The 24193-nt window shown below is 42.6% G+C and overlaps 1 protein-coding gene across 11 annotated transcripts in view; it reads left to right on the top strand.

Moving 5' to 3' along the window:
• ULK4 (unc-51 like kinase 4) overlaps positions 1–24193 on the top strand; it is a 621709-nt gene that overhangs the window by 48453 nt on the left and 549063 nt on the right. For all 11 annotated transcript variants that reach the window (XM_039461864.2, XM_074406079.1, XM_074406080.1 and 8 more), the window contains exons 16-17: positions 1244–1290; positions 11153–11231. In XM_039461864.2, the coding sequence (XP_039317798.1) occupies positions 1244–1290; positions 11153–11231 (126 nt within the window). The remainder of the gene's footprint in view (positions 1–1243; positions 1291–11152; positions 11232–24193) is intronic.

Raw genomic sequence — 24193 nt, 5'->3', positions numbered from 1 at the left:
TTGGGAGGCCAAGGCAGGTGGATCACCTGAGATCAGGAGTTTGAAACCAGCCTGGCCTACATGGTGAAACGTGGTCTCTACTAAAAACACAAAATTAGCCGAGCATAGTGGTGCACTCCTGTAATCCCAGCTGCTCGGGAGGCTGAGGCAGAAGACTCACTTGAACCTGGGAGACAGAGGTTGCAGTGAGCTGAGATCGTGCCATTGCACTCCAGGCTGGGCAAAAAGAGTGAAACTTGGTCTCAAAAAAAAAAAAAATAGTGTGATATCATAAGACAGACCTTTTACCTTCTCATCAGTGACGGGAGTGAACTGCCCATGTGCAGTGGGTGGGGGTGTCGGTTCCTTTACTAGGTCATCGGGTAAACTGCAAGATTTCTTCTGATGTGACCTTGAAGAAAGACATCCTCCTCGTAAGACACGTTTTCCCTCTTCCCCTGGGAATTCACTTTCTGGGCTGTGTTGATCCGTTGCTAAGCTCATGGGAATTGGTCAGAGTTTTTTTGTTTCTTTTGGCTCACGTTTGAGCATTGATTGGCAGAGTTTTTGAAGTCATCCTCAGACAGGAATTACTGTGGTTCAGAGGTGATTTCCATCGTGGGCCCTCATTTGGGAATTTGCTTGAAAAACTTCATTCGTTTGCTTTCAGGATAGTATTAATATTACTTTTTTTTTTTTTTTGAGACGGAGTTTCGCTCTTGTTACCCAGGCTGGAGTGCAATGGCGCGATCTCGGCTCACCGCAACCTCCGCCTCCTGGGTTCAGGCAATTCTCCTGCCTCAGCCTCCTGAGTAGCTGGGATTACAGGCACGTGCCACCATGCCCAGCTAGTTTTTTGTATTTTTAGTAGAGACGGGGTTTCACCATGTTGACCAGGATGGTCTTGATCTCTCGACCTCGTGATCCACCCGCCTCGGCCTCCCAAAGTGCTGGGATTACAGGCTTGAGCCACCGCGCCCGGCCAATATTACTTTTTTTGATAGTTGGTGTGTGTCTATCAGGTAAGGGCAGTCATCTAGAGAATATAAAGTGGTAGAAGAAACTAAAAGTACTGTTCTTAGTTTTTATTTTAATCATATTCATATACTAGTACCTTTGTAATTTAGTAAATATCATTTTTGGTGTACATTGTAAATTTCCTTTTTATAAAGATCTGAGTTGTTAACTTTGCTTTCACTTTCTGTGTTTTGTGGATTAAGTCTTTTAATTTTTTCTTTTTTTACATTTTAATTTTTTATTCTAGTTCCAGTTGCTAATACAGCATTTACGGATAGCTCCAAACTGGGATATGTAAGTAATATTTATATTTAAATTATTTTTCATGACTTTATTAAGTAGTTATAGCATACATATTTATCAAAGGGAGAGTCCTAAATAATTATCATAAATTATTCTGACATAATGATAACTCTACCCCTAGGCAATTTTTATGGGCGTTCCAATGATAAATATTAGAATATTTAAAAATAGCCATTCTCCTAATATTATAAATTCAATTCTGGAATTATCTCAGCTACTCCTGGAAACTTTATTAACTGTAACTGTTTTTTTTATTTTTGTAGAGACAGGGTCTCTCACTCTGTTGCCCAGGCTGGTTTTTAACTCGTGGGCTCAGGCGATTCTCCCATCTCTGCCTCCCAAGGTGTTAGGATTACAGGTGTGAGCCACTGCAGCTTCCTGACCTTACTGTTTTGAGTTTGGTTATAAAATACTTAAACCCTGGCCCCTGTGTATTGGTTTAGTTATACTTCCTCAGAGTTTCCCTTGGACACCCTCACCTAGCGCATAGCTTCCCTATGATGTTATTTGTAATCTAATAGGATTATGATTTATAAACTCCTGATGGAAGGAAGTGTCCTTGCTTTTTGTAGAAGCAGTGTGCCAGGTGGAAAACACAGCAGATCAAGGGCTAGGAGGCTCTGGGTTTCGGTTGTCAGTAAGACTTGGCTAAATGATTATCTTTTTCTTAATCTCTGTTTCCTGGGGAGTGTGGGTGGGACAAGGAAACGGTATAGGTTTGGGATTGAGACGGACCTGGGTATGTGATCACAGTTCTGCTTTCTGGGCCAGTTACTTTGATTGCTGAGCCTCAGTAGCCTCATCTGTGAAGTTGGGTTGAGATAAATACTTCATAGATTTTTGGTAATTACTCCAATTTAAATGAGGTAAATCTGTGAGAGACCTTGTGTAGTGCCTGATTCTTGGTGGGCATTTCATTTACAGTGGGGTTGGGGTTGTAGAAGTTGTGGTTGTTATCATCAGGCTGGCTTATCTCATAGGATTGTTAGGACAGGCACGTGTAAAAATGGAGGCGAAAGGAGTCTGAATTGTGGCAGGGGTATGATAACAATTACTGTCCTGTGCTGGTGAAACATGGGTGAAACCACAGGAGTTTAGAAAACGCTTACCAGTAAGAGTCATTCTTATTACACATCTAGTACTACTCTCCCAAAGTAAAATCTGGTAATAGAAAGCAGGATTTTTAGGTAACGGTTGAGCATTTAATACTTTGAGAAGGCTTAGGATATGCCCATTAAAAATGAATCGGTGAAATACTTGTTTAAACAATTTTATCTAAAACGTGTAACATCCTTGACTGGGGTGCCCCCTGCTGACATTTAAAACAGACATTCCAGATCACTTCCAAGCACAGTCATGGGTCAGCCGGGAGACTGGTTCCAGCATCCCCTTGGACACCAAAATCCCCACGTACTGGTTTTTACCCCACTTTTAAAAATTGAAGTTTGATTGTAAAACAGTTTTAATTTGAATAAAATGACAAATACTGAGGTAGACAAGTTCTTTGGTAGAAATCTTTTTTTAACTCTCCTTCTCCATTCAGAGCTACTTCCAGCGAGGTTTTCTCTGACCTCAGGTTATATTACTTTGATAGCACATGATAAATGGTCCTTAACTTAGTCTGGGAGGTAATTGCTATTGAAGCAGATATATTTATTTATTAGTTTTGCTTGCATGTAAAAAATTAGAATCACATGATACAATTTTAGAAGTTTGCTTTCCTTCATAATGTATATATTATGTAGCTTAAATGCTATTAACATTTAAAAACAAAATGCGTAATACTTAAACTTTTTATATGTTGTGAATATCTGATCATTTGTTTACTATTTTTGGATAGTATTATAATATTGTAACAACATTTTGATGAACATTTTTGGGCTTAAATCTTTGCACCTGCCTTTTCTTTTTCCCTTTAGGGAAGATTCATAGAATTAGAACAAATGGGTAGAAGGCAAAAATAAATATTTTTGTGATTTCTGAAAAATTGCTAAAATGCTCTTAAAAGTGTCCAATGTGTTTAAAATGCCTTTTGTTCAAACTTCCAACGTTGGGTATTTATCAAATTGTATATTCCTTTATCCTTGCCAGTCAACTTTATGAGCTATAATTCACATATAGTAATAATGTAATACTGTGATTTAAAAAAATTGTTAATTGCAAATAACAATATTTGCAATTAACAAATGCATAGTCTAAAATGTTTCATTTTAGCCATTTTTATGTGTACAGTGGCATTTAGTTTCATTCCCATTGTTGTATAAACGTCACCACTATTCATTTCCAGAACATTTTCATCATCTTAAACAGACACTCTTTATCTGTTAAACAACAACTCTCCCTGTCCCTTCCCCAGTCCTGGTAACCTATATTCTACTTTCTATCTTTGTGGATTTGCTTATGGTGAGTACCTCATATTGCCACTGAAACATCAGTGGCTTTGGTCTAGGCCCTGTTGCTTACAGCACAGAAAGCCAATCCCAGAGACAGTGAGTGTTGCCAGGGAGGAGGGCTTCAGTTGGGTGCTGCTGCTAAGGAGATGGGAGATCAGTCTCAAATTTGTCTCCTCAACTGACTAAAACCAGGGGTTTATTTAGCAGGGAAGAAATGTAACCATGCATGGGAAAACAGGAGTTAGGGAAGGGTGAGAAAGAGGAGTTGGTGGACAGGAAGCAGGTAGTTGGTTAGGCAGTCATGATGGGTGAGGGGATCTGGTGTCTTATGGTCTAGATGTAGTGATCTGGTAAGTTTCAGTTCCTTGATAACTATCTGGGAGGCCTGATGATTGGTTTCCCAAGGGAGGAACTCAGATAAGACAAATGTAACTTTCACAAGTTTTAAGACTGGGAGGGTCCATTTTTATGTTTATTGAAGAAGACTGTAAACATCAGTTCTATAGGACAGTTGGACTGGTTTCATTTGCAAGGTTCATCCATGTTATAACTAATGTGTGAACATTTTGTTCCTTTTTAAGGCTGAATAATACTCTATTGCATGTATATGCTGTATTTTGTTTATCTTTTCATCTGTTTTGGGGCCCTGGCTTGTTTCTGTCTTTTGGCTGTTGTGAACAATGCTGCTATGAACATTAGTGTTTTCTGTCTGCTTTTGCTAATGCTATCCTGATGGGTGTGAAGTAGTATCTCATGGTTTTGATTTGTATTTTGTGACTAGTGATGTTGAACATTTTTTCATGTGATTGTTGGCTATTTGTATATCTTCTTTGGAGAAAGGTCTGATCAAGTATTTTTGCCAGTTTTTGCATTGGGTTTTATGTTGTTGAGTTGTAGGTATTTGTTTGGTATGTTCTAGGTATTGACCCCTTGTCAGATAAATGATTGCAAATATCTTCTCTCATTACATAGGTTGCTTTTTACTGTGGCAAGTGCCTTTTGAGATAGGAATTTAGGAAGGATTTTTCTGTCTTTTAAATAAGAGTTTTATACTTGAATTACCTATCATTAATTTTTAAATTACAAACACAGTTTTCGTGTTTCTTTACTGTAGTTCTCCTCTTGGTTGATTAGATTTCATAATTTGGTAGTTTACTTAATTTTAATTTTATTTTTTTGAGACAGAGTCTTGCTCTGTTATCCAGGCTGGAGTGCAGTGGCATGATCTTGGCTCACTATAACCCCTGCCTCCCGGGTTCAAGCCATTCTCCTATCTCCTAAGTAGCTGGGATTACAGGCATCTGCCATCATGCCTGGCTAATTTTTGTATTTTTGTAGAGATGGGGTTTCACCATGTTGACCAGATGGTCTTGAACTCCTGACTTCAGGCAGTCCACCTGCTTCAGCCTTCCAAAGTGTTGGGATTACAGGTGTGAGCCATCACACCTGGCCGATATTTTTCTTTTTCAAGAAGGCCTCTCAGTGGCTCACCTCTGGGCCACACTTTGGAGTTTGAGGTCTCTTCCCTGTACTAACTATAGCTCTGTAGGGCTTGGGGGTCAGTCTTACCTTTTTTTCTCTTTTGTGTGTCTTGTTTGAGTTAGCTTTTCTTTTCATTCCAGGCCTGTAACTTTTACTAGATTGTTTCTGGGAATCTCTTTTTACTAATTTGCTTCAGTTGCTCTCTTCTGCCTGCCTCCCTGCCTCCCTCCCTCGCTCCCTCCCTCCCTCCCTCCCTCCCTGCCTCCCTCCCTCCCTCCCTCCCTCCCTGCCTCCCTCCGTCCCTCCCTCCCTCCCTCCCTGCCTCCCTCGCTCCCTGCCTCCCTGCCTCCCTCCCTTCCCTCTCTGCCTCCCTGCCTCCCTCCCTGCCTCCCTCCCTGCCTGCCTCCCTCCCTGCCTCCCTCCCTCCCTGCCTCCTTCCCTGCCTCCCTCCCTCCCTGCCTCCCTCCCTGCCTCCCTCCCTCCCTGCCTCCCTGCCTCCCTCCCTGCCTCCCTGCCTCCCTTTCTGCCTCCTTCCCTCCCTCCCTGCCTCCCTGCCTCCCTGCCTCCCTCCCTCCCTCCCTCCCTCCTTCCTTCCTTCCTTCCCTTTCTTCCTCCCTCCATTCCTTCCCCTCCTCTCCCCACTCTTCTCCCCCTCCCCCTCCCTCCTCCTTCCCTGCCCTCCCCTCCCCTCCCCTCCCCTCCCCACCCCACCATTTTCTTTTTCTTTGATTGGTCCTTTTTCCTAGCTGCCTATATTTGGTGTATAATACACTTTTGAATTTGAGGATAAATATTAGGATTATAAAAATTCTCTTTTTGGGGCAGAATTTAGAAGTAAATATTGTTGCTAATATTTAAGGTTAAGCATTAGGGTTATATAGCGTAAACCTGGAACCTGGACTTTGAAAAAGAAAAAAAAGGAAAAAGATTAGGATTATAAACATTGCATTCTTCTCTCTTGAACCTGTAGGTCACTTCTTTTTCTTCATGGTCCTGCTTTTTAATGCTATTTACTTCTCAAATGCCCTGGTGATCTGCTTCTTAGTTTATATTATGAATATATGATTAAATGGATTGGTTCTTAGTTTGTATTATGAATACATGATTAAATGGATTGGTTCTTAGTTTATGATTGAATGATTAAATTGATTGGTTCTTAGTTGATATTATGAATAAATGATTAAATTGGTGTACGACTTGGCAGTACAAGTCTCCATGATGTTTGCCTAAGTCTCTTTCTCCAGTAGCCCGTCCTTAAAGAAAGGGCTGGTATATGGGTGAGTGAGGCCTGTTGACTGGTTGACTTGAATTTGGGATTCCACTGGCTGAAGATGAGGTAGGCAGCCTGGAGGCCTCTGCAGTTGCCAGGGTGGGTTCTTCTCTGGAGTGGAGCTGGCTTTCCTCATTTAACCCCTTCCTTGCTTCAGTGTCCGGAGGACCACAGTCTTTCTCCCCACGTCGATGCCTGTGTCACACCCCAAGGTGGATTGCTCACTGTAGGAACGATTTTCCACGTTTACCCTGGAGGCCAGGGCTGCAGGGTTTATTCTGAGTACCAGGGAAGGGAGATGGAGAAGAGGCAGGGCCTGGCTGGCTCTGCGTTCCCTGGACAAGGGCACAGTTGTTCCTGGCGCAGTTGTTTAATCTGATGATGGTCCTGTGGCTCATTCTTGCTTTTTGTCTTAGTTTATTCAAAGTCCCTGAGGCTTCCTTGGGAACATCTGTTTACGTGTGGTTCTTTAGACAGGGGATTCCTTTGCTGGTCCTGGCAGTCTTGATTCTATCTGTGCATGTCATCTGAGATTTTCTCAAACTTTCTGGTCCACTCGTAGCCCTCTTTTTAGTTTCCAGTTATCATTTAATAAAAGGACTTGTATTTTAGCAGACTGTAGAGGGATCAGAAAAGTGAGTGTCAGGTGTTTAGTCTGTGGTCGTCAAAGACAGAGCATGTCTCCTAAGTTTGGATCTGTATTACTTTCATTATTGCGACTTATGGATGCATATGCTTTCTTTCCCTTTTATTTTTCCTTCTGTTTCCTTTCCTTATTTATTTTATTATGTTTTTAAGAGACTCACTGTAAAAAAAAATATGGTTTCATTGTGTCCCCCAGGCTGGAGTGAGACTGCAGGTGCATGCCACCATGTCTGGCTAAATTGAAAATATATATATATGTATTTGTGTGTGTGTAGAGACAGAGTCTCGCTTTGTTGGCCAGGCTGGTCTTGAACTCCTGGCCTTAGTGATCCTTCCATGTTGCCCTCCTAAGGTACTGGGGATTACTTACACACTTCCTAAAGTGTGTGAGCCAGTGTACCCGGCCAAAGTTTTTATTTTTTAATATGATGTATAAGATATATAGAAGTGCCTTTTTTCCCCTTTGTGTGTGTGTGTTTGTGTGTGACAGAGTCTCACTCTGTCACTCAGGCTGGAGTACAGTGGCATGATCTCAGCTCACTGCAACCTCTGCCTCCCAGGTTCAAGTGAATCTCCTGCCTCAGCCTCCCGAGTAGCTGGGATTACAGGTGTGGACTGCCACACCCAGCTCATTTGTGTATTTTTTTAGTAGAGATGGGATTTCACCATGTTGGCCAGCTGGTCTAGAACTTCTGACCTCAAGTGATCTGCCTGTCTTAGCCTCCCAAAGTGCTGGGATTACAGGCGTGAGCCTGTAATTACCTCTACCACACCTGGCAGAGGTGTTTTTAACTTCACAAGTGTTTAGGCTTTTTGGTTTATATTAGTTATTTTTACTTTTCTCCTTTTACTACATCAAAATGAGTCCTGTATAATTTCTGCATTAGAGAATTCTATTAATTTATCTGTGTGGTCTAATATAAATCATTTTTAATGTATGCCACGAAGGTAGTCCTTAATAATAATGTAGTAATAGCAGCTTACTCATTCAGCACAAATCGTCCTGACACAGTGGTAATTTCTGCATGTGCATTATCTCCTGATTCTCAGAACAATATGGGGTACATATTATTATTGGTTCCACTTACTGTGTCTACCAGGCATGTGAGTGATGAGTGATGATCGTAGGCTGCTGTCTCCTGCACCCATGGTGAGGTCCGTGACTTTGAATCTCGGAGTCTTAGACACCATCCTGTACAGCCTCCCACTGAGTGAGGGTGGTCGGTGCTCGCAGGGTGCAGAGTGTGATGGATGCATCTGTCACTTTGACCTTGTTAGTCTTATTTAGGGTGCTTGAGCGTGTGAACGTGTTGATGACTGTATTCACTGTTGCTGCCTCTCTGTGCTCGGAAGAAAAGAAAATTGAACGTTGCCACTACTCTGGGTTTGCGTTTCATGCTTTGTTATTTGGTGTATAAAGATTCGCATCTCCGTCTTGTGTTGCTTGTATGGTTTTTGGTTTAAAGGGAATCTTCTTCCATGAGTTTAGCCTTGAATCTGCTGAGCGTCGCTTTGGAAACTGGAAACCCTGTTTGCCTGCACGGTCACGCCTCCATGAACTCCTTTCCTGCGCACGTGTGTGGTCGTTCCGCTTTTGGTGTTGATATATTCTTTAAACCAACATTTTTAGATGGCTGAGTGCCCCCCAAGCACTGTCCAGGTACCTGCAATGGTGACGGGATACAGCCCGACCTTCACGGATCTTCTGGGCTGGTCGGGGAGACAGATAATAAACAAGTGAATGAATGAATAAGTAACTACAAAATTAGAGTTCTGCTCTAATGTGGTAGCCATTAACTTTGTGGGGGTTATTTAAATTAAAAATTAATAGTAATTTACTCATTCGGCACATGTTGTCAGACACGACGGTGCTTTTGCACGTGGATTATCTCCTTTGATTTCTGCAACTCGAGGGACGTAGTGTTACTGGTCCTACTTACGAGGTGACCAGGACCAGGAACATGGAAGCTGAGTGATTACTCAGGGAACTGTCTCCCTCACCCTCACCTGTGGGGTCGTTTGTAAATTAAAAATCATGGCCAGAAGCAGTGGCTCATGCCTGTAATCCCAACACTTTGGGAGGCCGAGGTGGGCAGATCACCTGAGCTCCGGAGTTCAAGACCAGCTGGACAATGTGGTGAAACCCCGTTTCTGCTAAAAATGCAACAATTAGCCAGGTGTGGTGGCGCGCTTATAGTCGCGGCTACGAGGGGGCTGAGTTGAGAGGATTGCTTGAGTCTGGGAGGCGTTCAGTGAGCGGAGACTGCACCACCGCACTCCAGCTTGGGAGACAGAGTGAGACCCTGTCTCAAAATAAATAAATAAATAAATAAATAAATAAATAATTAATTAATTTTGTTCCTTGCTCTCATCTGTCGTATTTCATGTGCATGATAGTCACGTGTGTAGTGGATGCTGCACTGAGCAGTGCAGACGTGGGACGTTTCTGTCAGCGCACGAAGGTTTGTGGGACGGTGCTGTCTTAGATGCTGTCATGGAGCTGGGTTGGTTCTGAGGGGCAGAGTCACTGGGGCACCTGGCGTGGTGACCTGAGAAAACTTGAATTTTGAGAAACAGCCTGTACTGTGAGGGTGTTGTATATAGGGTATGTGGGACTTGTATTTAGGATTCTGGTAAAAAGTGACTATTCATAAGCTATTTAAAGTTTCTATTTTAAAAGTATACGGTTTTTAGGTAGTGTGTTTTCTCTTGTTCTAATGGGAATTGTTTTTGGTTGTATGAGGAAAAATAATTGGCATGTGGATACATTTTTATTTTAGTTGAATAAGTCTGGCAACTAATATTTACTTTTGTAGATTGAAAAATGGTTCAGTGTTCCGTAAGTATTTTGAGCCTACCTTTTAAAAGACATGGGCAGGTGCAGTGACTCAGGCCTGTAATCCCAGCACTTTGGGAGGCTAAGATGGAAGGCCTGTTTGTCAGGAGTTCAAGGGTAGCCTGGGCATCGTAGTGAGACCCCCATCTCGACAAAAAGTAAAAAAATTAGCTGGGCGTGGTGGTGCACGCCTGTAGTCCCAGCCGCTTGTGGGGTTGAGGTGAGAGGATGGCTTTTCCAGTTATCCTGCAGACATGTTTCAAAATGACTACTTTTAAAGTATATCTTTTTATTCGGAGGTGGGGTGCTACTTCTGCAATTGCCTAGGACTTCTTTAATTTGTATATGCTATGAGATTTTAATGGGTAATTTAAGAAGTGTTGAAATTTTAAGAATTATTTCTGTATGTTGAAGTCATGGGCACGCAGATATTTGCCCTGTAGTACTTCTCTGAGTCTGATTTGGTTTCCCCCTTGGGTGCCCACATAGGTTTATTTTAAGAAGGTAAAAAATATAAACTAAGTTACGTACTGTTATCCCTGACAGCATGCAGACATCACTAAATAAGAGTGCATTTCTCATCAACTCACCGTTTGTTTCAATTAGAAAAAAACTCATTAAAACTAATTTTTCTGCATGAAATAACTTTTTAAATCACACTGAATGTGATTCATTAATAGTAATTTATCAAACTCAGTTTTCTGCTGGATACTAAGGGAACACCTCATTAAAAAACCAGTGTTTATGCAAATAGTACACTATTTCAAAAACTTGATTGTAAAAGTTTCTGTTAAACTGAATATATATAGATATGTCACTGTTCAGATATTATTTACGACTGACATAGAAACTCATTGATCTACTAACAAGTAGGAAAGAGACCTTTAGCCAAATGCCTCTGTACTTGGCCATAAAAGTAGTAATTACTGTTTTGCTCTTTTCTCTGGTTAAGCCTTTTTAAAAGTTGTATTTTTCCTTTTACTGTTGACCCACAACTTGTTTAAATTTTGTTGTCCTTGCAGTGGACGCGGCAGCTCCCGTCTCCCCGTGTGTCCGAGGGAGTTTCTCTGGGCTGTATACATGGGGCAGTGTGGGTCTGACCTGTCCGATTCCGTTTAATTTCACGGTCTCATACGTGCTGCTCATCACTGCGTAATGTGACTAGCTGGGGTAACTTTCCTCGGTCCCTGACTCTCCTCTTCAGAGCCTGTGTTCTCTCATTTGCAGACGGGCCAAGGTTGCTCGGGTGATTGGTTTGCTGGCTTCGCACACAGCTGAGCTCCAGGAAAACACACCTGTTGTTGAGGTAACGTCTTTTATTACTGAAATGGGGCACGTGACAAGAAAATGCTGTTCTTGATTCTGTCATTTAGAACATGCAGCTTTCATTGACCTTCACTTGATTTTTCTTTGTGGGATTGTGACAGTCGTTCTGAAACTGTCACCTCAGCAGACCTTTAGGCTTAAACACAGCAGCGCATTACGGCGTGGCCCGTCATTACAGTGGCACGGCAGCGTTAGCAAGGGTTGTGCCCTCTGCTCATCATCATTTCATTCGTTTTTGAATAGGGCTTTTTTCATTTCTAGTTTTCTTGTAGTCTGTGCAACATTTTATTACAGCTAATGTATTTCCTAGTTAAAGCATAGCTTATAATTCAAAATTCATGTGCTTCTGGCATTTCACGTAGAATTTAGTGTTTCATACTAAAGACTCCTTTCTACCTATTCTGTTAATGTATATTACGCTTAATTGGTAATGGAGTTTTATTCCTCGAACTGGGAGAGGCTCAAGAGTCAGTGTAGGAGAAAAGAAAGCGAGAGCTCCTGAAGGAAGTGAAAAAGGAGTAAGGAGAGGGGCTGCAGAGCTGAAGCTGCTTGTGTGGGGCGTGGGGCTTTAAGAGACATTGGAAAACGTTCTGTGTCTGTGGTGTTCACTCTAGTAGCCAGCTTGTATTTGGAACTTTAAGGGGAATTGAACATTTTCTGTCCGTGCCATCCACTCCCGTGGCCAATTGCTGGGGTAATGTCCCGGCTGGCCTGTAGTGTCTGGGTGGATATTAATTTAGTCTCACTGTATTTCCCTTGCTTACAGTTCCATCTCTATTTACTGCAAACTGTTGGATCTCTGACCTACTAGTAAAATGCCACTAAGTCTGAATTTTTCCTTTTTTGGAGGGCTTAAAATAAGTGAATTGTGACTCTGTGTGATCACTGATGGTACCCAGCCTGGTTCTCAGAGATGTGTCAGGTAGATTTTTATCTAAAGATCGAGCACACAGGGCAGTATTTACCAGGAAGATGAGAAGGCTGAGGTTCTCAAAAGTGGGGTTCCTTCTGATGGCTCAGAGCAAAAGGCCTCCAGTGAGTCGGAGTCGCTGTAGGAGGTGGGGGAGACAGAGTCCCTGGAGTTCAGAGGCTGTTCCTGCACTGCCACAGCAGGTGTTCGTTGCCCAGGAGCTGTGAAGACAGAGCCTCTGAATATGTAAAATGTGACTGTTGAATTACATTGTTCAGTAGTTACAATGGTAAGTAGGATGGATGCTTTAGGAAGCTGAGTTAGTGGATTTGAAGATCGGTTGGATGAATTTTCTGAGGATTTAGAAAGAGGATAAAGATCATGAACTAAGAAGGCCTGGATGGTAGTTTCAGATTTGTTGCACTGTCCAGCGTGGTAGCCTCCAGCCTCTGTGGCTGTTAGTGCTTGAAGAGCAGCTAGTCTGAATTGAGATGACCAGCTTACAGAAAAGAATGCTATGGCCAACCTGGAATTTCCAACGCGATTATTCTACTTGATCTTTTTCACAGCCTTTGTCACCACCTGACGTTTTACGTACTTCTTTCTCTTCCCACACTAGACTCCAAGCTCCATTGGAATAGGGATTTCAACCGTCTTGTTCGATGCTCCACCCCAGTGCGCAGACTTTGCCTTGTGTCTAGATAGATACTGACAAGTATTTTGCAATGAATGAATTAAACTGTACAGTATGCTTGGAACTCCCTGTGGCAGTGTCTGGAAGGTGCTGTATTTACTGCTGCAGGAATTCTCAAGGGACTGGGCAGAGGGCATGTGAAGTAACCCGGGACCTGCCCGTCACCCTGGGTGATGTGCAGCCCACATCCACTGGTACCTGCTGCTGCTGCACCCCCACTCAGAGAGTTTGGCCCAGCAGTTCCTGAACCGCCTTTGCCACCTCTGCTCACCCAGGTTGAGTTCTGCGGCCAGCCTGTATTCTCACAGTGTTTCTCCTACTCCAGTTGTACCTTTTGCTGACATTGTGTTCCCGGTGCTGCCTCCACTGAGAGGAGGGGCGGGTGTTAACTCCTGAGGTTCTTGTATCTTTTATTCCAGTAATGTTCTCTTCATGGGTGTTTGCTGATGCTTTATTAATTTGGAATGCAATAACTTAGGGAAAATCATACTTCATTAAAACAATGATGTGTGCTTAACAACCTGGTGAACTGTTTTGAATTACACACACTGTATTGTGAACTAAATTTGGGTGGATAATAGAGAACTTATGCAATAACCTGAAACTGAACCAAGTGCTCCTTTGTGATGCCGTCTTAATTTTGTTATTTCAACACTTTTTAGTTCTTTGGTCATGACTTTTAATGGCAAAAACTGTAATTACTTTTGTAGCAACTTAATTCCTGCTGTGAGCAATTGGCTGTGATAACTTCAGTAGCCACAAGAGGTCATTCAAGCACTAGAAAAAAAGTTGTGCAAGTTTGTTGTTGACATGGAGTCTCGCTCTGTCACCAGGCTAGAGTGCAGTGGTGAGATCTCGGCTCATTGTAACCTCCACCTCTGGGTTCAAGCAATTCTCCTGCTGGGACTACAGGTGCATACCACCACGCCCAGCTAATTTTTGTATTTTTAGTAGAGAAAGGTTTTCATCATGTTGGCCAGGCTGGTCCTGAACTTCTGACCTCGTGATCTGCATGCCTCGGCCTCCCAAAGTGCTGGGATTACAGGCGTGAGCCCACCGCGCTTGGCCAAGTTTTAAGAATTTATGTTTCAACTTCCAGAAGCAGGATCTGTGGAGGCTGAGCAGGTACGTGGTACCATGTTTCATCTTTTTCCTGTTTTTTTTTTTTTTTTTTTTTTTTTTTTTTTTTTTTTTTTTTTTTTTTTTTTAAGAGGTTTCTGGCCAGGTGCAGTGCCTCACTCCTGTAATCCCAGCACTTTGGGAGGCCAAGGTGGGCAGACCATGAGGTCAGGAGATCCAGACCATCCTGGCTAACATGGTGAAACCCCATCTCTGCTAAAAATACAAAAAGTTAGCCCAGCGTGGTGGCATGCACCTGTAGTCTCAGCTACTTGGGAGGCTGAGGCAGGAGAATCTCTTGAACCCAGGGGGTGGAAGTTGCAGTGAGCAGAGATCGCACCACTGCACTCCAGCCTGGCGACAGAGTGAGACTCCGTCTCAGGAAAAAAAAAAAAAAGTTTTTGCTGCAAGATGTTTGGCTCCATTCCATTGGTGATTTTTTACTATTTGTGATGAAAAAGGTCAATGAAAACCATTATAGCCTCTTCAGAAAGATGCAGTCGGCACTGAGCACATGATTTCAGGGGATTTGGGAACCTTGTGGAGTCTGCTGGTCAATCTTTAGTTTAGGTTTCTGTAAAACTCACAATTGGATGATTGTGGATAATTTTCCAGTAATCAGTAAGAAAATTTCAAGTGTGAGATAAATCCTGAATTCTCTATGAGGTTTACTATCAGTGAACAAGAAAAATTGTGGTTGAAGATCCTATAAGCATATTATTTTATATTTTACTTATTTATTTTTTGAGACAGAGTCTCGCTCTGTTGCCCAGGCTATAGTGCGGTGTTGTGATGTTGGCTCATTGCAACCTCTTCCCCCTGGGTTCAAGAGTCTTAGCCTCAGCCTCATGAGTAGTTGGGACTGCAGGTTCATGCCTCACTAATTTTTGTATTTTTAGTAGAGACAGGGTTTCACCATGTTGGCCAGGCTGGTCTTGAACTCCTGGCCTCAAGTGATCTGCTTGCCTTGGGCTCCCAAAGTGCTGGGATTACAGGCGTGAGTCATTGCACCTGGCCCCTATGAGTATTTTAAAGGCATAGGAGCTCGTTTTGTTTCTCACCTTTGTACCCCACAGTGCCGAGCCAGCAAAGTAATATGTATTTCAGGCCCTCAGTCAATGCCGAAGAGTTTATTGAATGATTAAAAGAATGTTAGGAGAATACGATGGTGTAATTCGTCACAAAGAGACAGAAAAAATGGAGCAAAAATCTATTTTACTATCCTTGTAATACAGTTTAAGTCTCTTTCGTTTTTTTTTTTTTTTGTTTTTGAGACGGAGTTTTGCTCTTGTTACCCAGGCTGGAGTGCAATGGCGCGATCTCGGCTCACCGCAACCTCCGCCTCCTGGGTTCAGGCAATTCTCCTGCCTCAGCCTCCTGAGTAGCTGGGATTACAGGCACGCGCCACCATGCCCAGCTAGTTTTTTGTATTTTTAGTAGAGACGGGGTTTCACCATGCTGACCAGGATGGTCTCGATCTCTCGACCTCGGATCCACCCGCCTCGGCCTCCCAAAGTGCTGGGATTACAGGCTTGAGCCACCGCGCCCGGCCAAGTTTAAGTCTCTTTCATCTGACTGTCTCATCAGCAGCTACAGAAAATAACTGCTCATCATCTCTATGCTTTTAGAAGCATTTATTGACATCTGTATCTTTTTCACAGAAAAATATAGCCATCTGAAGATTATTTTCCTAGATAACACATTTACCACTCTGTAGTCATTGTGGTTTCTGTGTGTAATAATTTAAGAAATATTTTTGATATTAAGGCAGTATATTTAGTCTGAAGCATGCAGTGAATATATTTTAGTATATTTAATATAGACCCATCAAATTCTAGAACTGAAAGGATTTTTTTTTCTTTTATTGTGACCGAGTCTTACTCTGTTGCCCATGCTGGAGTGCAGTGGCATAATCTTGGCTCACTGCAACCTCCGTCTCCCAGGTTCAAGTGATTCTTGTGCCTCAGCCTCCTGAGTAGCTGGGATTACAGGCATGCACCCACGCCCAGCTGTTTTTTTTTTTTTTTCGTATTTTTAGTAGAGACAGGGTTTCACCATGTTGGCCAGGCTGGTCTCGAACTCTTGACCTCAAGTAATCCACTCGCCTCAGCCTCCCAAAGTGCTGGGATTACAGGCGTGAGCCACCACACCCAGCCAAAAGGAATATTAACAGACGTTTTAGGTTAACCCATTCATTAAATGTACTTACTATTGGCTGGGCGTGGTGGCTCATGGCTGTAATCCCAGTACTTTGGCAGGCTGAGGTGGGAAAATCACTTGAGCCTAGGAGTTTGAGACCAGCCTGGGCAACATAAGGAGACCTGTTCTCTACAAAAAATAGAAAACAGTCAGGCGTGGTGGGACACATCAGACGTGAACCTGGGAGGCTGAGGCTGAGGCTGCAGCGGGCTGTTAGCATGCGCCTGTACTCCAGCCTGAGCGAGACCCTGTCTCAAAAGGTTTTTTTATTAAGGAAAATTTCAATGTCTACAGAAGCAGAGAGACTAGAATGATGAGGCAGCATCATTTGCTTCCGGTGTCATCAGCACCGGCTCATCTTGTTCCATCTGTGTCTCCTGCTTTCATTCTTCCTTTCCCTTTTTCTCTCTCCCCTTCTCTCTCTCTTGCTGGAGTATTTTAAATAAAACAATATTATTTTACTAGAAAATACATTTTTCTAACAGAAAAGAAGTAGAAAAATATATAACCACAATTTTGTGATCACACCCCATGCTTTCAGCAGTAGTCCCTGAGCGTCATCTGATACCCAGTGAATGCGCAGATTTTCTTGGTGGTGTCATACATGTCATTTTGCAATTGTTCTTTGAGCCAGGATTGTTCTTAGATAATGTGACCCTTAAGTCTCTTAATTCCTGGTCTGATTTTTGGTGTTATTTATTTGTTACAGACAGATTGTCCCTTGTCTTGGCCCAGATTGGACTATCAGAAGCTTTATTGCACTCTTTTGGTGTTATTGAAGAGAGTCCTTTATCACTCGTCTTTCCTTTCTTGCACGCTGCTGCTTGGATGTGGACCCTTGGTTCAGTACTTTTTTTGGGGAGGATGGCTTGGGGAAGCAGGAATTTGTCATAGTCGGTACTGTATTTCTCCTCCTGCTTCATAGAAAGTGAGACGACTAAACGGTATATGCCCCTATTAGAGGGGTTAAAGTTCATCCCTAGAGTCAGATGCGGTCAGCCTTATTATAAATATTCCCATCACTCTTTTTTCTTCATACACTCATCTGTGAGCCAGAAACTCATCACTTTTTTTATTTAATAGTTTTAACATCAATCGATTATTGTCTTCATGTAGTAATCCTTTAGAGTTGCAAAATGATAATTGTCTTATTCTGTAATTTCCTTTCTGTGTATTGTTGGACGTTTTCTTACAGAAGAGCTTTCCCTGATCAACTATTTGGTTATCCTAAAGTAGAGTGTGTTTCGCAAGGCAGGATACATGCTTGATTGTTTCTTTTCATGGGTCCGTTTTCAGAATAAAGAATTGGTGCCCTAGTAATCTCCTAAGTGGCCATCGAGATTGATTTATGTTCTGAGAACTCACAGGTTATACATGTGTATGTGTATCGTCTAGTACAGGCGTCCCCAAACTTTTTACACAGGGGGCCAGTTCACTGTCCCTCAGACCATTGGAGGGCCGCCACATACTGTGCTCCTCTCACTGACCACCAATGAAAGAGGTGCCCCTTCCTGAAGTGCGGCGGGGGGACCGGATAAATGGCCTCAGGGGGCCTCATGCGGCCTGCGGGCCGTAGTTTGGGGACGCCTGGTCTAGTCCTTTGCAATCATTAGTCTTTTTGATGCCTAAATGGTCTCATCTCCATCCAGTGGGAGCCCTTTCAAGTCTGCCCCTTCCTCCCTTTGACATGAGCCTGCTCCTGTCTCTGATAGCTTGCTGGCTTCTCGGGGGGTGAGCTTTCACAGGCTTGTTTTGGGAATAGTCAGCTCCTAGTTTTGAAACCACTTCTACAAGAAATCTTGTTTACTTTTTGTTAGAAGATACAGTTAGAGATGGCAGTCTGGGTTCTCTAGGATTTTTTTTTCCTTGTAGAACTCTTCAGAGGTCAGATCTAGGCACTGTTGATTCTTAAAAAGAGAGAAATTTTGAGTTTACTTATACCCTTCCAATTCAGATTCTTTTTTAAATTGAGACGCAGTTTCACTCTTGTTGCTCAGGCTGGAGTGCAATGGCATGATCTCGGCTCACCACAACCTCTGCCTCCCAGGTTCAAGCGATATTCTCCTGCCTCAACTTCCCAAGTAGCTGGGATTATAGGCATGAGCCATCATGCCCGACTAATTTTGTGTTTTTAGTAGAGACAGGGTTTCACCATGTTGGTCAGGCTGGTCTCAAACTCCTGACCTCAGGTGATCCACCTGCCTTGGCCTCCCAAATTCTGGGATTATAGGCATGAGCCACTGCGCCTGGCCCCAATTCAGATTTAAAATTCGTTTTTACCTCTTGATTTACAATTTTGATTTTTCTTCTCATGAGCTAAAAGTCCTGGCTGGTGCAGTGGCTCTTGCCTGTAATCCCCACACTTTGGGAGCCGAGGTGGGTGGATCACTTGAGTTCAGGAGTTTGAGACCAGCCTGGCCAACGTGGCAAAATGCTCTCTCTGCTAAAAACACCAAAATTAGCTGAGCATGCTGTTGCATGCTTATAATCCTGGCTGCTTGGGAGGCTAGGGCATGAGAATTGCTTGAACCCAGGAGGTGGAGGCTGCTGGGATTGCACCACTGTACTCTAGCCGGGGCACAAAGCAAGACTCCGTCTCAAAAAAAAAAAAAAAAAAAAAAAGAGAATTCTTGACTGTTAATAACATTAACATAATGATCTTTATTTATTTATTTATTTATTTATTGAGATGGAGTTTCGCTCTTGTTACCCAGGCTGGAGTGCAATGGCGCGATCTCCGCTTACTGCAACCTCCGCCTCCTGGATTCAGGCAATTCTCCTGCCTCAGCCTCCTGAGTAGCTGGGATTACAGGCACGCGCCACCATGCCCAGCTAATTTTTTTGTATTTTTAGTAGAGATGGGGTTTCACCATGTTGACCAGGATGGTCTCGATCTCTTGACCTCGTGATCCACCTGCCTCAGCCTCCCAAAGTGCTGGGATTACAGGCATGAGCCACCGCGCCCGGCCCCCTATAATGATCTTTTTTTAGCTTAGAGTTTAGAATAGGTAAAAAATAGTAGTACACATATTGTTACTAACAACAAAACTACAAGACACATTTTAAGTACTTTCTTCCCTTGGGATATAACCCACTGAATGATATGTACAGTCAAAATGCTGACTTTTCCGTCAGTTTAAATCTTTGCTTTGTGCTTGTCACCAATATGATATATAGTTATGTATGTTTCCAGTTTTTTTTCCCTAGATATTTAAGGATTACTTTGTACTTTCTGGTTTGAAAATTATAATTCCTTTTTATTGAAGTGCTAGAAATATACAGAAGTATGTACAAAACATACATGTATTGCTTAACGAATTACTGCAAAGTGTGAAAACCCAAGAAACTGGCACTGGGTTTGAGTGGAACGTTGAGGAGAACAGTGCCAGCATCCCCGGGACCCGCGTGTCCTTCCCCTACCGTTTTTCTCTCCCTTTGCACCAAAGGAAGTTACTGTAACTTCCAATCCTATGACTACTTTGCCTGCTTTTGAATTTCATTTAAATTGAGTCCTAAGATATGTATACTTTGGTCTCTGGCTTCTTTTACTTTATATTACGTGTGTGGAATGCATCCCTGTTGTGCACACCTGTCATTCATTTTGACTGCGTGGGTACACGGCATCACTGGTGATGGGCATTTGGATTGCTTTCTGTATCTGGCTATGACACACCTTGCACACACATTGTGATGCATTTGCGTAAGCTGTCTGTTTGGTCTGTGTAGGAATAGAATTGGTAGGTTATAGGATATGTGTGTGTTCCACTTCAGGAGGTAATCTAAGCTGTTTTCCAAAAAGGTTGTATGAGTTAAAATGCTTTGACCAATGAAAGAACGTTCACTGCTGTGCATGCTCCTTAATATTTGGTGTTGGCATACAACCATGTTAAGTAAGTATTGACCAGTTTCCTCTATGCTTTTAACTTTAATGGTTATTCAGTTTGGTATGGCGTCTGAAACTTTGAGTGTATAATTTCTCTTCCTATCTCTATTGATAGGTGGATTATATTAATAGAATTACTAAAAATAAGTGACCTTTGCATCCTTAGGAGAATTGACGTGGTGTTCTCTGTAATTCACTGTTGGAATCTCTTTCCTAATTTTTTTTTTTTTTGTAGAATTGTTCCTCTATTTTTTCTTGCCACATTACATTGATTTCTTGGAGAGTCCAGGCTGTTTGTCCTGTAGAATGTTCCACAGTCCAGATGTGTCTGCTTCATCGTGGTATTGCTAACTTATTTCTGTAGTCCACACATTCCCTGTGGACCGTAGTTAGGCCTGGAGACTTCGTTCGATTCGGGTTACAGCTTTCTTTTTGGTAGGAACATATCATCGGCGATATTGGGCACTTCGTATTTGAACTCGCCGGGAAGCACACAACGGCAGGTTCATTAGCTGCGCTTACTTTGATCATTTGATTAAGGCGACACTGCCAGAGGGCTCCGTCGTGAAGACGCGTCTTTTCCTTTGCGGTGACACTGTAGCTCTCATGTGATGTATGCAGTAAGAACAAAGTATTAAAAATTAGATAGACTCTAACTGCTCTTCTGACATTTTTCTAAAATAAAACATACAGTTTTAGCTGGTTCAGGAAGGGTTACTCATTGTGCTCATTGTCATTAACTGCCATTGCATTTTCTCTTCATTTTCAACAGATGATTACTGTGTTTATGTTTGAGATGGAGCCTCACTGTTCAGGCTGGACTGCAGGGACACAGTCACAGCTCACACCTTGGGCGTCAGCCCTCTTCCCACCTCAGTCTCCTGAGCAGCTAGTACTAGAGGTGTGTGCCATCCTTCCCAGCTGGTTTTTAAAATTTTTTGTAGAGACGTAGCCTCCCTGTGTTGCCCAGCCTGGTCTTTTTTTTTTTTTTTTTTTTTAAGATTATTTTAGCCAAGCTTTATTGAGTACTTACTGTGTACCAGGTGCCGGGCTGGTCTTAAACTCCTGGGCTCAAGTGATCCATCCTCCTCAGCCTCCCAAAGTGTTGGGATGACAGGCATGAGCCAGCACACCTGGCCTCAGCAGGTTTTAATTCACTAAGTTCATCGTGCTGTGCAACATTATCACCATTACTGTTTTTGAAATTAATTTAATTTTTGCTTTTTGAGGCAGGGACTCACTCTGTTGCCTAAGTTGGAGTGCAGTAGTGTGATCGTGGCTCACCGCAACGTCACATTTCTGGGCTGGAGTGATCCTCCCACCTCAGGCTCCCCAGAAGCCGGGGCTACCGGTGCACACTACTATGCCTGCTCATCTTTTAATTCTTACCTTTAGTGGAGATAGTGTCTTGTGTTATCTTCCAGGCTGGTCTCTAACTACTGGTGACAAGCAGTCCACCTGCCTCAGCCTTCCAAAGTGCTGGGATTACAGGCATGAGCCACCGCACCTGACCGCTAATCCATTAATCAATGTATTTTTAATATATATTTTTTATTTCAGTAGCTTTTGGAGTACAGGTGGTTTTGGATTACACGGATGAGTTGTGTAACTGTGAAGTCTGAGACTTCAGGGCACTGATCACCATGCAGTGTACATTGTACCCAGTATGTAGTGGTTTTAAATCCCTCTCCCCTCCCTGACCTGGGAGCCTGCAGTGCCCATTATTTTACTCTGTATGCCTTTGCATGCTCGTAGCTTAGCTCCCACTCATGATTGGGAACATACGATACTAGGATTGCTGTTCCTAAGTTACTTCAATTGGAATAATGCCAGCCTCTAATTTAATTTGAAAAACGTATTTTACATTCTATGTCCTCATGGTTTTTGTGGGATAATCACGTTTTATGATATAGTTCTTTTTTTTAAAAGAGTGAAATATCCTAAGAATTACAAAAGTATTGGCACGAAGTTCTTTCCATTCTACTGAATTGGTTATGGCATTGAATTTATGTTAAAAGTGGATATATGGAGATTTGAAGCATTACTGAGTTCTTTCTGAGAAGTGTGTGCTTTTGGAAACTCTAAACATAGTGAATGGTGAATCTGCTTCAGAGGCTGTGATGTGGGCCCCACTTCGGGCTGCTGCTCCGTGTTCAGACGCATGGTTGCACGGCTTCCCCCTCTCTGTCTCCTAGCTTCAGAGGAATTGCTTTGCTTTCACCGCTAGAACAACTATACACAGCCACTTCTGTCATTGTCCCTGTTTTCCATTGTCCTCATTTTAAATTTATAACCTTTTTTTAAGAACATAGGACACTTTTTGTACTTTCTGAGGTATATGAATTTATATAGATATGTGGACTTATTTTTCACTGTAGTTTTCCCATGTAGCATTTATGATTTTGTAAACATTCTAATTATAAAAATAACATGTGATCTTCTAATTATGGCAATTTGGCCATTGAGATAATCTTGCAAATTATGTGTGATCCTCCCCCGTCAAAAAAACAACACAAAAACAATCCTAGAGGGTGGGTGCGGTGGCTCACGCCTGTAATCCCAGTACTTTGGGAGGCTGAGGTGAACAGATCACCTGAGGTTAAGAGTTTGAGATCAGCCTGACCAATATGGTGAAACCCTGTCTCTACTAAAAATACAAAAATTAGGTGGGCGTGGTGGCATTTGCCTGTAGTCCCAACTACTTGGGAGGCTGAGACAGAAGAATTGCTTGAACCCAGGAGGTGGAGGTTGCAGTGAACTGAGATTGCTCTACTGCACTCCAGCCTGGGTGACAGAGTGAGACTCCATCTCAAAAACAAAAAAAAAACTCAAAGCAAACAAATCTGTGAAATGCAGGGTAAAATTTAGCAAAAAGACTTTGGAATACATGTGTGCATGAACAAGAAAAGTGAGGGAAATTTTCCAAAGTCAGAAATGAGGGCAACTAAAATCCTGAAATGGTGACACTGAAAGTCTGCCTGGGACAAGATGACTCGGTGGGTATTGCCGTTGTGTCATAGTTTTGAGGTCTGATAGAATTTAAGATAGAAGATGATGTCTGAGCTTTGCTTGAAGCAGTTAGTTAGAGCCAAGACCCTTGAAAAGCTATCCTTTTAATAAAAGGGGAATTTGAAAAAAAGAAAAGGCAACTCACTTATCTTCACAGAGTGATAACAAAGAAGTTTGGTGATTTTTATCTTCAGCTCTAGAAAGAGGTAAAAATATCTTCCATATAAATTTTCAACTGCAGTTTTTTTTTTCCAATTTTACTCATGTTTTTGGGTATGAATTTATACTTCTCCTAAACTAGAAAATTAACATAGAAACCACACCTGGGCTTCTGGTTCTGGTAATGGTCGAGGAGCTGTATTGGGCTTACCCTCTTGCCAATAATAATAAAAATGATAATACATCTGGACAGAATATAAAACAAAAGTAGGTAGAAACTGGAGCGAACACACCACTTGAAAGAAGGGAAGTGACCTGGCTGAGCTGCACGTTTAACTGGTTTTTCCTTCTGCTGATGCTCTGAGTTCACACAAAGGGAATAGAGTTTAGGCAGAAACTCTGACTTCTTGCTGGGCCAAGGAACTGAGGTTGCAATTCGGCCTGGCTGCGATTTTCCCCTGGTGGAAAATGAGTGGGGAAAAATCATAACACAAGCAGAGGCACAAAGTATGTGTACAAATTCCTCTACAGTCATTGGCTAACTTTGAAGCTGGGCATGTGCTGAATGACACCCGATGGAACCAGCAGAAAGCAGTAGCTGGGCGTTCAAAGAGTGAGCAGAGTTCCAGCAGGTGCGCAGTGCTAGGGAGAGAGGTTGGAGGTGAAGTCTCACCAAGTTAAGAGGGGCTCAGGAAACACCTCGGACTTCTTTCCATTGAAATTTGAGAAGGGCCATGTCACACATTAGGTCTAAGAATCATGTCCCGGGACTGAGGCTGTACCCTAGGGCTAAAGGAAAAACGAGAAAAGACTGGTACTAACAAAAGCAAAAAGAAACCTCCACAGGATTGAGGTGACTGGCCAGATGCTCATTGCCGGAACACCACCCAGTACTCTAGAGGAAAATAAGGTTATCCAGAGCCTTTAGTGTGTATCGTCCAGAACATTCAGAGGAGAAACTCTTGGACA

This window comes from Saimiri boliviensis, chromosome 9 (genome assembly GCF_048565385.1).
Source record: "Saimiri boliviensis isolate mSaiBol1 chromosome 9, mSaiBol1.pri, whole genome shotgun sequence".
NCBI classification, from domain to species: Eukaryota; Metazoa; Chordata; class Mammalia; order Primates; family Cebidae; genus Saimiri; species Saimiri boliviensis.
This window is presented reverse-complemented; position numbering and strand designations above follow the sequence as displayed.